Genomic DNA, 13,385 nt, shown 5'->3' on the forward strand with positions numbered 1-13,385 from the left:
GCTGACACGAATAATGTTTTTTTCGCTTGCTTGGGTCTTTGGTGCTGCATATGCTTGTTATTCCTCGATTGTAGCCAGAGTTGTGCATATATCCACATTTGAATGGGCTTACCCTTGCAAAAGGAGTGTATCACAGAAAAACAAAAACACAGGGGGGTTTTGTTAGCCAGAACTCCCAGGAACTCAGTTCCAGCACCTCTCAAGTAGGCTCCATTGCCATTCTAAGAGAACGAGGGAGGTGTTCAAGGTTAGTTCCGGCTCTTCTTTTTCTAGAAAAATAGCACTGCTCCTAATGGTTGCCATTGCAGTGCAGCTTGCAGAGTTTGACCAGGGAGACCTGGGTTCAAATACCTGCCCAGCCACAAAACTTGCTAGGTGATCTTAGATGAATTAATGCATTATTATTATTATTATTATTATTTTATTATATTGCACTTTCAACCTCATGCGCCTTACAGGGTTGTTGGTGGGATAAAATGGGATTGTTAAAATGGGAGAATATCGACAATTAAAATGGTAGTCCTCCCCCAATTATTATTTTTTCAAACCATCCCAATTATAAATGGAATTAGTTGCTTTAAAGAATGGCATAGGTTCCTGGCGAGGTACATATGGCAAGGCAAGAAACACAGGATCAAATTCAAATTATTAACAGATTTAAAAGAAAGGGGTGGATTTGCATTGCCAGACTTTAGGTTATACGTTGAAGCTGCATGTTTAGTATGGTTAAAAGACTGGATTCTTTTAAAGAATGCTAACCTATTAGATATAGAAGGATGGGATAACATAGTAGGTTGGCATGGTTATCTGGGTTATGAAAAAGTGAAAATACATAAGGGTTTCAAAAACCATATTGTTAGAAAGGCAATATTCAAGGTGTGGGAGAGAAATAAAAAATGATTAGAGCAAAAAAAAAAAAACAACCCGTGGTGGATATCACCAATGGAGGCAATGGCGGTTAAAAGGAAAAACATGAGTACCAATTGGCTGACACATAAAAATTTATTAGAAGAACGAGATAACCAACTAAGACTAAAGGACTGTGACACATTAAAACATATCGGCGTAAACATATTGGCTGCAATATCAACAACTCAACAAAATTTTCAAACCAGATAAAAGGGAAAATGGGTTTTACAAGACACTTTCTTGTCAAGTGTTTGTAAAAAGCAAAAAAGGAGGAAAGGGTGGACTTCCGGGACGCCGCGGCCACGGGAAGGAGCGCGAGGCAACTCGTCTGAGGAGCCTCGAACAGCGTGGGGGTCTTAGAGGGGTCACGAAGGCTCCGTGAACCCCTAAACCACAGGTGGAATATCCTGTTTTATTCTTAAAAGTCTTTGTGCAAAACACGACTGAATAAGTATACACACCAGCACTAACCAACCAACCAACCCAAACACCAGCAGCCAAACTAACATTTCTCACTCTATATATACAACTTGGTGCAGACCGCTGAGTCATGCTGACCCAGCTTTATTTGCATTAAAGAAACAGCGGCCATTTTAGCCGTGACATTTCTGAACTAGATAAAGAACTCCTCTCAATAATGAAAAAATCTGTCTAAAATGTATAAATTATTATTAAATAGGCACCTAAAAGATGAAGAGGTCAAAGATGTAATGGTAAAATGGGCACAGGATTTTGGACACAATATAGAGCTAGAAAAACGGGAAAACCTTTGGAAACATGATATTAGATTCGCGGCATGCTATATGATTAAAGAAAACCTCCTAAAGATGATGTACCGGGGGTATATGACGCCAGCAAAATTGGCTAAAATAAATAAAAAAATCAGTAATAAATGCTGGAAGTGTAATCAAAAAGAGGGGAATTTTTTCCACATGTGGTGGACGTGCCCCAGAATAAAAACATTCTGGGACATGATCTATGAAGAAATTAAAAAATGATTAGACGCACATACACACACACACACACAGAGAGAGAGAGAGAGAGAGAGAGAGAGAGAGAGAGAGAGAACTTTTTTAATTAGGAATTTTCACTACGGACATCCCAAAAGATAACAAAAGAGTCTTTCTATATGCAATCACGGCCTCTAGGATTGTGATAGCGAAACACTGGGAATGTAATACAGTACCAACAAAGGAAGAATGGCTCTTAAAATTAAATGAATATCTAGAATTAGCTAAACTTATTGACTTAATAAGAAATCACTCAAAGGAGAGAGTAAGAATGGGATGTTTTTATAAATTACATGAAAAAGGAGGTTCCCAGACCATCACTTGGCTTAGTGTAGATTAAAATCCCACTGACAACCAGAATGTTTCTCCACAGATTTAACAGCTGATTCAAATATTTAGAATAAGGAACTACTAAGTACGTTCAAGGGTAGCAGGAAGTCATGTTATGAATCAAGGAGTCAAGCCAGTTAGATGTAAAAAGACAGCTTGTACTACTTACGTAGAAGTGTAATTGAAAATGTTTGTTTTGCCGGGTACTGTTTTCTTTTTTCCTTTTCCTTTTCTTTTCTATGTATGTGGGGTTTTTTTTCTTTTTTTGCATACTCTATGTGTGTATATATGTGAAATATTAAAATAAATAATAAAATAAAATAAAATGGGATTGTTAGGAGAAGTGTGGGATGAAGAAATAAATTTCCAAAAATTAAATACTATATGTGTTTCAAGAAAAATCTTATCTGGGCAGATTGAATAAATATCCTATAGTCTTTAAAAAAGACAGAGAGCTCCAATCAGGTCTATTCAGAGCAGTTTCTATGTTCTGCCAAGAGTCTTTATTCAGTTTAAATTGCTGCATAAGAAGCTGGATAGGTTCATTCATCTGGTAAGGTGCAGAGCTGCAAGACAAGGGTGTCATGGCAGTTAGAACAGCCGTTTGCATATCCCTGGCTAAAGTGGATGTGCAGGACCAGGCTGTGAAATAAAACGTTGATACTAGCAGTGCTATTAATTACCAGAGTGTAGTAAAAAAAGAAGTTTTGCATCCCTCACAGTCTGATCAAATCTCACTCGTTCCTTGCTCTAATGTTCAATTCAGGTTCTACATGGTCAGCTATTATGAGCGGAGCCACAGAATAGCAGTTGGATCTCGCCATGGTTCAGTGGCCCTCTACGACATCCGGACTGGAAAATGTCAGGTAAATAAATCATTGTGATCTCCTCTCTGTAAACTGTGGAAGTTATTGAAAGGAAAGAGACTAGCTCTGCACCAGTTGACATGCTGAGTCGCTGGAACATTATGGATAATGCTAAGGGGGATCAATAGTTTAATGAAGGACTCAATGTATATAGAGTCTTACTGTTTTCATTTGCTGTAACTGAATGGCGAGCACAGATGGGTTAATAATAGCTGTCCGAAAAAAAGCCGTAACTTCTCAAAGGGTATCTTGAGTGTTTTGCTTACTTCAGATACCGTTCCCACCCCACCCTGTTAATTCTTCTGTTTTAGTGAGATCATTAAATATATACAAGCCTATGTTTCTCATACATATATATATCAAGGCTTTTTAAAGCAAGCACAAAACATTAAAAACATTGCAAGTAATCATCACCAGAATGTAGCTGAAATTAACCTGCGACCATAAGCACAATTACTACTAAGTTAAATCACACAGTAAAGATCAAACTGTAAATTTATTCCATTGGGTCAAAACACACCAGGTTCTTCCACCAAGGCAGAAAAAACAAAAATGTCAAATCTTAAGAGACAGATACCAGCCTTCTCACATTGCTAGGAGCCATAAGTCAGGATCCTCTGATACTTATTTTTCCTTGTGTTCTCAAGACACACACATACAAACCTTACCTTCTTCTTCTTCTTCTTCTTCTCCCTCTCTCTATATATTTATATATATATATATATATATATCCTAGCTACTTAGGGAAGAGGCAATCTATTCCAGTTTGCTCTCAGCTGCATTAAAAAATTACAGGCTAAATCTTCAGTTGCTTTTTTCTTAATTTTTAAAAATACCCTATTTATTTTAGAACGTGAGCCTCTGTTCTTCCAAAGTGCCATAGTTGTAGTGCTGATTTCTTCAGATCCCAATGACCAGGGAGGGGGGAGGTGCAGGGAACTGTTTCCAGTCAGTGGCGCTTAGGTCCTGTGACCTCCACAGATCATTTTGGCAGGTCAGCAATGCCTCCCACCTGCCAATCACTCGGCCTCACCCTGATGTCAGTGGAAGCATTTCCCCCTTTATTTCAAGCCACGCAGGCAAAGGGACATGTCAGATGGCAATGGTGGTTGCTCGTGAGTAACCAGTCAGGACTCCGACCTGTCTTTTACAGGTTTTATTTTGGCGCAGAACTATTTACGGTGCAGAGCCACAAGTTCATGTCTGCCTCAGTCACTAGCAGAATCCGGGAGTGGTTGTTTCTGGGACCTCCCCCAACATAAGAGCTTCGTCACCCCCAGCCTTTTCCTTCCTTCTTTGCGTTTTACACCTCTGCGGAGGGTGGGCAATGGAAGGGGTGTGCTTCCCTCCTGGCCGGCTTGGCCAGGAACGGTGCTGAGACTCCCAGCAGCATCCTCTGGTCCTTGCCCCCTGGGAACGGTGCTGAGGCTCCCACCAGCATCCTCTGGTCCTTTCTCCTCTTCCCCACTGGAGGTGTGGCTTTCCTCACCACAGGAAGAGGAACTGCTTCGCAAGATTTTCGGAGGTTCCCTGTAACCCAACTGCTCCTCTGCTTCCTTACCCTGTTCTGATGGCAGTACCCTGACAGGACAGATCTTGGTTAGCACCACCAGCCAGGTGATTGTCAGCACTTGCAAAGGCGATGCCTGCAAACCCCACTTTCAGCAGGGAGCTCCATCTTTACCTGCCCCACACCTGACATCATATATGATGTCAAGTTGAGGGCAGGTGGGCATTGCTTGGGGGAAAGAGCCTCGCTTGGGCCAAATCCGCCTGCAGGCTGGAGACTCCCAACTGCTGCTCTAGATTATTTGTCACTATGTGTTATGAAACACACATCTCATAAGAAGAGCATCTTACTCCCAAGCTGTACTTCACTGAAAGAAAACCCGTGGACTGGCAATAAATTGAAATGCAATTTAACATTCCAATATGGCCGGTGCTGACCTCTTAAGAGACAATTTTCACATCTGACAATGAATATCAGCGGAAACACAAATAGCTGGTCGTCTTTTGGTGTCTCAGCTCCTGTTTTGTTAGGCAAAAGAAGGGATTTTATACTCTTATCAGGGGATACACCAGATTGATCCATCTTGAACGAAGGCTTTTCAAGCATGAATGACCTCAGTGGTCCAGTGGACCTCACACATGGTCATGTTCTCACATAACAGTGAGCCAAAAATGCTTCACTTTATAAAGCAAGCTGATACATACATACAACACAATTGCTTCCACTTCAGTCCTCACCTTGTGCTGACAAGTAAACAAACCAATATGGGTAGAGCTTGGGAACGTGGTTTGTTACTCCCAAACAAGCCACAACCTGTAATCCAACAACAAACCATGGTTTAAGATTGGCTAGCAAATGATGTTTCCATTCTCATTTTGATTTATTTTGCTCTCTGTGCCTTCCCCCTTTATTTCAAACAATAGCACAAAGAAGAGTTTATCCTGTGTCCCTCCCTCCCTCCCACAGTTGGTTTGCTAACATGTCTGCAGGGTAAATACACTGAGTTTTATTTCCACCACTAGTTCTAGAAAGCATGGCTCCACATTATGGATTCTAAAATGTGCTTTTAAAAATGTGTCTGTGAGTCTAAAGTAGCTAACAAAGGTCAGAGGTGTTGATGGACAGGCCCGGGCAAGTGCTTACAGCTACATCTCTGTATGAATGGCTGAATCTGCAATGAAAATCTTCCCTCTGGCTTGGTTTGCCCTTGGTTCAGTAGACATGCTGGAGTATCTTATCTTCCTGACTTTTCCCCCCTTTCCTCCCAGCAACCTTTTAGGATGCATTCTGTGTTTCGACCATGGCCAGCATGAAAAAGGCAAATAACTGGCTTATATTTGTACCTTTTAGCCAGAAGTGTTTTGGGGTTTTTATTTGTTGTTGTATGACATGGCACCATCTTTTAAATGACTACAACTAAATCCAAGCCTTTTTAGGTAATTCACATGAACAGCTCCATCAGCCAGTTTGGTTATATTCACGGGAAACGGATGTTTGAGTGAGGAAAAGATGTTCTCGGTGGAAGTACACTCAAGGACAGACTGATTCACACTATTATTATGGTCTGGGGTTGTGTAGGCACAAATGGGCTTGGAGGGAATGCCGTGGGAACCACTCCATCTGATCACTCCCCCACCCCAAGTCCTATTCCATTCCCCCCCCCCCAACATTTTCTGGGGAGGGGGGAGGTTCAGTACAACTTAAATGGGTCCTCTTGAATTAGTTTGTTTTTACATAGGCTCCAACCCAAAACTTTTAAAGTTTTCGTTGATAGCTTGCAGTATAAAAATCATCCGGTGATTGACAGCACTACAAAAACATGGATCCAAGTCACAGGTCCTCATGTACATAGGAAGACAACAAAACTATCAACAAATTATACAACAGAATAAGTGGTAGTTTTCTTTTCCATTTTTCAAAAATGCGTATCCAACGTTCTCCTTTCGCCATAGACCAGGAAAACTTCTGGTTGCTATGTAAGAGATTTAGGGTGCACTAGATTTGCTTCTGAGTGTGTGGCAAACAGGAGGGTTGTGTGCAACACTAGCAGATCCTACTAGATAGAATGAAAGTGTCAAGTGAGGCTCCTCGTGATCTTGCTGCTTGGAACAGAATGAGATTTCTCCTTCCAGACTTTCTGTACTTCACAGAAAACATGGAAGCAACATGTCTTATTTTGTGCTGGATGGGGGAGAAAGACCCCTATCCTTCCCTGATTTCTCTGGCCCCCCAGGCACTTGGGTGGATCTTTCACTGGTCTCCAGGCTTCGGAGACTCTCAGAAGCAGCAATAAATTACCTCACAAAGTGAGGGGTTGACTTCTTGCCTCCCCTAAGTCCTCTACTCTTGCAAGAAGGCTTGGATGAATGTGTGAGAGTGGTGGCCACAAATAATGGCTAACTACCATTAGGGCTGCCATATTGGCGCTGCTTTTTTCCATCGTGTTGCCATACATCCAGGTTTTCCCTGACATTTTGCTGATTCGGCAAAATCCCCCCCCCCCCCGCCACCATTTTTACACCTGAAAACCTTGACATGTCGAGAATTTTCCTGACGTATGGCAAGCGTAACTACCAGAAATCCCCAAACTTTAGGAATTCCCTACAGCCAAATGACTTCATGGTGCCTTTAACAACACATTAGGCAAATTCATGGAGGATAGGTCTAGCAGGTGCTATTTTCTTCTATTTTCTTCTTGTTGTTGTTGTTGTAAATTTACCTGTTGGGTTTATCTACCTGGTTCACTCAAAGTTTTCTCAAAGTGACTAATAGCTATGATAGTTAAATGCAACCCACTTATATTCAGAGGCAGGACACCACTGAAGATCTACTGCAGCATTGGGGATCCTTTGGTCCTCCAGATGTTGCTGGATTCTGATATCCATCCACCCCAGCCAGCATGGTCAGTGATCACAGGTTGGCCTGTAGTTGGTCACAGGTTCCCCCAGCCCTGATCTACTGTTTGGGGACCAATCTAGAGAGCTCTTGTCTTCATGCCCAGCTTGTGAGTTCCTGGCATGATCCAACTGGTGTCTGTTGGAAACAGAATGCAGGGCTGGATGAGCCTCTGCATGGTCCAATAGGGCATATTTTATTATTATTAAAAAAAAAATAACACAAAGAGATGTGACAAACATGTATCATAATCTTCATTTTCTGGGAAATGGTATTTGCAGCATCTGTTGTAAGCTAGGTCCCTTGAACTTAATGCTTTTGCTGCTGGAAATGTTAGTATCACTGTAAACTTAACTGCTTATCCACACTGGAATATGGGGCGCATCCCTTCCTGTAAATAAGGTTCAGTTTGAAAAAGGGAGTTCTGGCTGCTTCCATTTGACAAATGATTTCAATAGGTTTGTTGTTAATTATTTAGTAAGTTGGCAATTATAGGAGCCCGTTGGAGAACTTGTTAGCTGTTGCTCTCAGGAAGCGTGTGGTTCTCCTGCTCCTGTTCTTGTAGTCGCTTTTGAAATGTTGTGGCTCCCAGTGGCCACATTGGGTGTCTGTTTGCACCTAATGTAGTGCAGATGTCAGTGGCAGAGCTGGCAACTGCCCCAAATGAAATGTGTAATTCACAGGTCCCCAAAGAATCCAACACTTCCTCTTATAAATATGACACATCTTTGTTGCAAGCGAAGTGTCTTAGTCCCTGCGCTGATACTAGATTTCAAGATTTTAAACTTCTCGCTTTACCCTGACGCCAGAGTGCAAAGGAGAACAACTTGTCTGCAGTGCATACAGTAAGCCTGCAACTTATGCAGAGATTGCATTCCAGGGATCGTGCCTAAAGCCAAACCTGCACAGAGTCAAAACACATTGGGTTCAATGGCAGGTGGGATTGCCAAAGTCATTTCCCCCACCCCCTTTTAATTAATTAATTAATTTTGCCACACATGTAAAACTGAATGCGCTCAAGTTAAATGGGCGTAAGTTGCAGGCTTGCTGTACACACATGCCTTAAGGTGAAGCTATACAGTCAATTTGTGCAGCTACACTGGGTTTGGAAGCCGACAAATTGGGATCCAGTTTATAACCGTGCTTCCTCCTCTGGTTTGTAGCCCTCGAATGGAATTGTAATACTGTGTAATGCTCGTGTTGTGTCAGTAGATGTCAGTCTAGTGCAATACGTAGAAACAAAACACATGCATTAGACCTGTTCTAGCCTATAGAACAGTTGTTCTTTCCATCACTATTTATGGCAGAGAGGTCCTTGGCAGATAAACTTATTGTGTTCTACAAGTGATGCTGGAAAAGACCTTCTGAAATGTTCATGTTCAGCCCTTTGCAGACTGTAAAACCAATGCTGTGTCTGCATGGGAAATCATGCCAAGGAAACAAGCCCACATGAAAGGTTTGTATGTGGGCTAAAATACACTGATTCCAAACCTAGAGTCACCGTGTTTTCAGTAAGGTTTGCATCATGGTGCAAATGTTTAGATACTGCAGTGTTAAAAATCTTAATTTACAGCAGGGGATGAGAACCTGTGTCCCTCTAGATTTTGCTGGACTGCAGAGAATCCTGTGCCGTGGGCCTCTTCAAATATGCAGTCAGTCCTGGAATGGCATCCCCTTGCTGTTATTGAAGCCCCATTGAACAGAATTATCATCTCCTAAAAACTCACCATTCCTCTTGGAGCCCTATGTCTCATGTTCTTCAGTCTCCAAATGTGTTGCTTTCTTTCATTGCAACCAAAAGTGTAAAGCCAATTATTCATATTGCGTCCCAAAAGTCTGCATAGGAAAGACCACTGTTTCAGTTTCTCCTCTTATCCCAAAGAAGTCTCAGTATTGTATACGCATTCCCCCGGATATTATTGGAGAATATACCGTATTTTTCTGTCTATAAGATACCCCCTATTTTGGGGGACTCAGATTTTAAAAAATGAGGAGAGATGGCCCCGTGTATAAGACGCCCCCTAATTTTCGACATTATTTTTTAGGGGAAAACCCTAAAAATTTTTTAGGGAAAAACACAGAAAAATACAGTAATTAGAAATGTAGGTGAAAATAGCCAATGCTGATTTAGGCTGTACCCTTTTCATGTTCTCTAAATTTTAGAAAATGAGAATACTTTGAGATGGTGGGCAAGGGAAAAGGTAGTGACAGCAAGGAGGCAGGGGGGTAACAGCAGGGCCATGAGGCTACAGGAATGTGGGTCTGAGCAAGTGTCCAGCCATGCCTATCCTTAATGCTTGCCCTGTCATCGGGGAATGGATGGGCTTTGTGAGTGCTGAACGGGTAGGTCACTTGGGGATATTTACAGATGGGTGAGTCATGGATGAGGGAAGGAAGGCACTTGATTGAAAATCTGGCTTTCTTGTTTTAAAACATTGGAAAGTTATCTGCAGGGACAGTAGTCCTCGGAAGTCAAATGTGGCGCTCATCTTGCTTTATTGGCCAAGGGAGCCGACGTACAGCTTCCAGGTCATGTGGGTGGCCAGCATGACTAAGCCGCTTCTGGCGAACCAGAGCAGCACACAGAAACGCTGTTTACCTTCCCACCAGAGCAGTACCTATTTATCTACTTGCACTTTGACATGCTTTCAAACTGCTAGGTTGGCAGGAGCAGGGACCGAGCAACGGGAGCTCACCCCGTCGCGGGGATTCGAACTGCCGACCTTCTGATCAGCAAGCCCTAGGCTCTGTGGTTTAACCCACAGCGCCACCCGCATCCCTCTTAACCTGAGTTTAGTTTAGTTTAGTTTTGAACTACATATCCAAGAGTAAACAAACCTATAATCAACTGCCTGGAAATCCATTATATATTCCATAGAAAATTCTGCTGGCACACAGTGTATGAATTCAGAAGCAAAGCCCACTGGGGTTTTTTATTATTATTATTGGGGTGAACTCCTGGGTAAGCGTGCTCAAGATTGCAGCTTTACAATAGCACAAGGCTGTTGTTACAAACGGAACATTTTATTGTTATCGTTATTATTTATTAAATTTGTATACTGCCCTATACTAATAAAATACCATTGCATGTCTCAAGATACTTTTGTTTAGCATGATATTCTGTTGCTGCAATTAATTAAATTTCTTCTGCATTAAAATAAACATACTGTGTATCCTTTCTCTCACCTCCATGAGGGATGTACCTGCTCTATAGGACTTCTTTTAGTTTTTTATGATTCTGTAAAAAGGCAGGCAATGCCCCAAATCATTATGCTTTTTGCTTCATATTTTAGTGATATAATTTAATGGCATGTAGTGAAAACAGTCTGGTGGGCTTTGCCTATTAGTCATAGCTTCAGTTAACACTCAGTTCTCCATACATTCTTGGACTGTGTATGCATCAATTCTTCTATCAATTTTTCATATACAACCCTCTAAATCATATCCAGCAGTAAGCTGACAGTACATGTGTGTTGTTGTTGTTGTTGTTTTAATTATTCACATCGCCTTGGGTTTGTTAGGTTGTTTTCATGTTCTTTACTTTGTATACATATCCCTCCAAAATGCAATGAATTATTTCTGGTGTGTGAAGAAACAAACTTCTGTTGTCTGAACAAAGGGAGACAAAAGGTTACTTTAGCTTGGATTTTTTAGAAGCAGACCAGTTGCTTTTGTATGCATTCTTCTCCTTTTTCAGCACATTTTTAATCAGGTCCCGAGCAATGATAGCTCTATATTGCAAACTTGGAGATTGCATCTAGTGATTAATGCCATGATGGATGCAGAGAATCGCCTTTTCCTTGAGAAATAATAAATCAACATTTATTTCCAATACATTTTTTGTTTGGTTTTACTGAACGGTTTCGTAAAATTAGCACCACATATTTAAAAAAAGTAGTCATTTATTAATACTGTGTGCAAAATATTGCCTCTGGCAACAATGATCTGCATTGCAATATTATCCTGTTATGTTGATTCATTAGTTTTGTAACAATCTGTACATATAAATCTATTAACCTAAGACTGTTACTCCCTACTTAATTTTAAAGGCAATTGATCGTTAAGTGTTGTTTTCTAAATGGGCAACTTCAAAAACTTAATATTGTGATTGCCTGGTTGGAATCCAGGTAGCAGCTGGGGGGAGGGATCTTTAAAAGATCTCTCTCTTAAGAGTTCAGCTGCATTCCTTTTGGTATTGCACGATAAGTATTCAGAGTACATACCATTTCCTGTCTTACAGTCATCGCTCACTGTTTAGATCTGTTTCCATTGGACTTTCATGTTCTGTACCTTAGATTTCTTTTCTTTTCTGCTACAAACGTTGGTGTATAAAATGCTTTTAATGGCAGTTGCCTTGTGCTTTGCTGCAGATGAAGTTAGAATTCATTTCATTTTTAGGGTGCTTTCCTGTAGTGGTGGGTAGTGTATTGTGGGAAGTGGAACAAGGCAGTGTCCTTCCCATGGCTGTATTGATTTGCCCTTCAGCTGTTTGCAGTGCATAGAGAACCTAAGGCCTTGTTGTTGATTATCTACACAATGTCTCTGTGAACATTATTGACCCATTGCTGCTTACTGCCTGTGGCTCTTGATTTTTCACACCGTCTCCATGACACTCATAATAAAACATACTATCTTATTGCTACTCGGCTCTGGAAAGCAAGTGATGTAGCTTTAGTACAACTGCTGCATTTCTGGATAACATTTATTATATGTTGGACAGAGACCTATAGCTGCTTTAAGGCTGGACATTGTGTGTTAGATTTTAGCAGATTTCCACACTTTGGAAGAAAAATATTGTCGCGGTTTTGAAGAGGCGAGCTTACGAGTTGTGTCGCTGAAAATGAAAATGAACTGTGTGATTATTGCAACTGATTGCACAATATCGCTAAATCAACAGGCACTTCATAAGAGCTGAAAACACACGGTACTCAGCCTGGCGTTATTTGCAAGATGATAGTCACTTCAGTGGCAGTGTTTTGGCTTTCACTAATTGGCTGTTGGGCTCTGCTTAAAAAAAGAAATAAAAAGGTTTGCCTCCTACTTTATTCAGTGATTTGTGATGAAACAGCATTAGACTCCTATCCTTACTCGTTTTAAACTGGGATGATCCCGTAGATGTATATAGGAATATGTTAGGAGTACAGGACATGGTTTGATGGGCATGTCTGTTTAGCACTTTAATCGATCACTGTGGCTCATGGTTTAATTCACACCATGGCAAAAGCATTTCAGTTTATTTGTATGGGATACCCTCCTTAAAATGTTGGGGTGCTTTTTTTTAAGTAGGTGAGTGTAATAGTGCACTGTGCTATTCCTGTTGTTTATTGGTGATGCATTCGAAGCCACACTAGGCCTACAGATCTTTTAATAGAGTTACTGCTGTCATATTAATTTACTTATACATTCTAGAAAAATATGGTTTAAAATTATGGCCTTCAAACGCGGTCATAATTTTGTTCTTTTACAGCATTGTAAAATTGCTTTTACAGCATTGTGGTTTGAGCACTGCTTAAATCATGTATTCCTTCCCTAAATGCATAACATGCTTAGCCTTATCCACTATGAATTTGTCTACCAATGGTTTCCAGTATTGGAGGCAATATGCTTCTGATTACCAGGATCGCAAGCCAGGAGAGGTCTTTTGCCCTCATGTCCTGCTTACAGGCTTCTCATGAGTAGCTGGTTGGCCACAGTGAATATAGGATGCTGAGTTGGGTGGACCTTTTCACTGATCCAGCAGGGCTGCTGCTCTTATGCTCTTATTTCAGCTGGCTTTTCGAGTCTACTCAAGATTTGCAGCATAGTAAAATCTCTCCACAAGTGGGACTGAGAAAGCGGGAACCTTGTGTGCTTATGGATCCTTAT

At 41.1% G+C, this 13,385-nt stretch overlaps 1 protein-coding gene across 1 annotated transcript in view; it reads left to right on the forward strand.

The window, feature by feature from the left end:
- WDR7 (WD repeat domain 7) overlaps positions 1-13,385 on the forward strand; it is a 202,759-nt gene that overhangs the window by 149,445 nt on the left and 39,929 nt on the right. Inside the window, exon 25 of the mRNA XM_080972111.1 lies at positions 3,016-3,115. Within this exon, the coding sequence (XP_080828237.1) occupies positions 3,016-3,115 (100 nt within the window). The remainder of the gene's footprint in view (positions 1-3,015; positions 3,116-13,385) is intronic.

The sequence above is a fragment of the Podarcis pityusensis genome (assembly GCF_964106645.2).
Source record: "Podarcis pityusensis genome assembly, chromosome: 11".
Lineage (NCBI taxonomy): Eukaryota > Metazoa > Chordata > Lepidosauria > Squamata > Lacertidae > Podarcis > Podarcis pityusensis.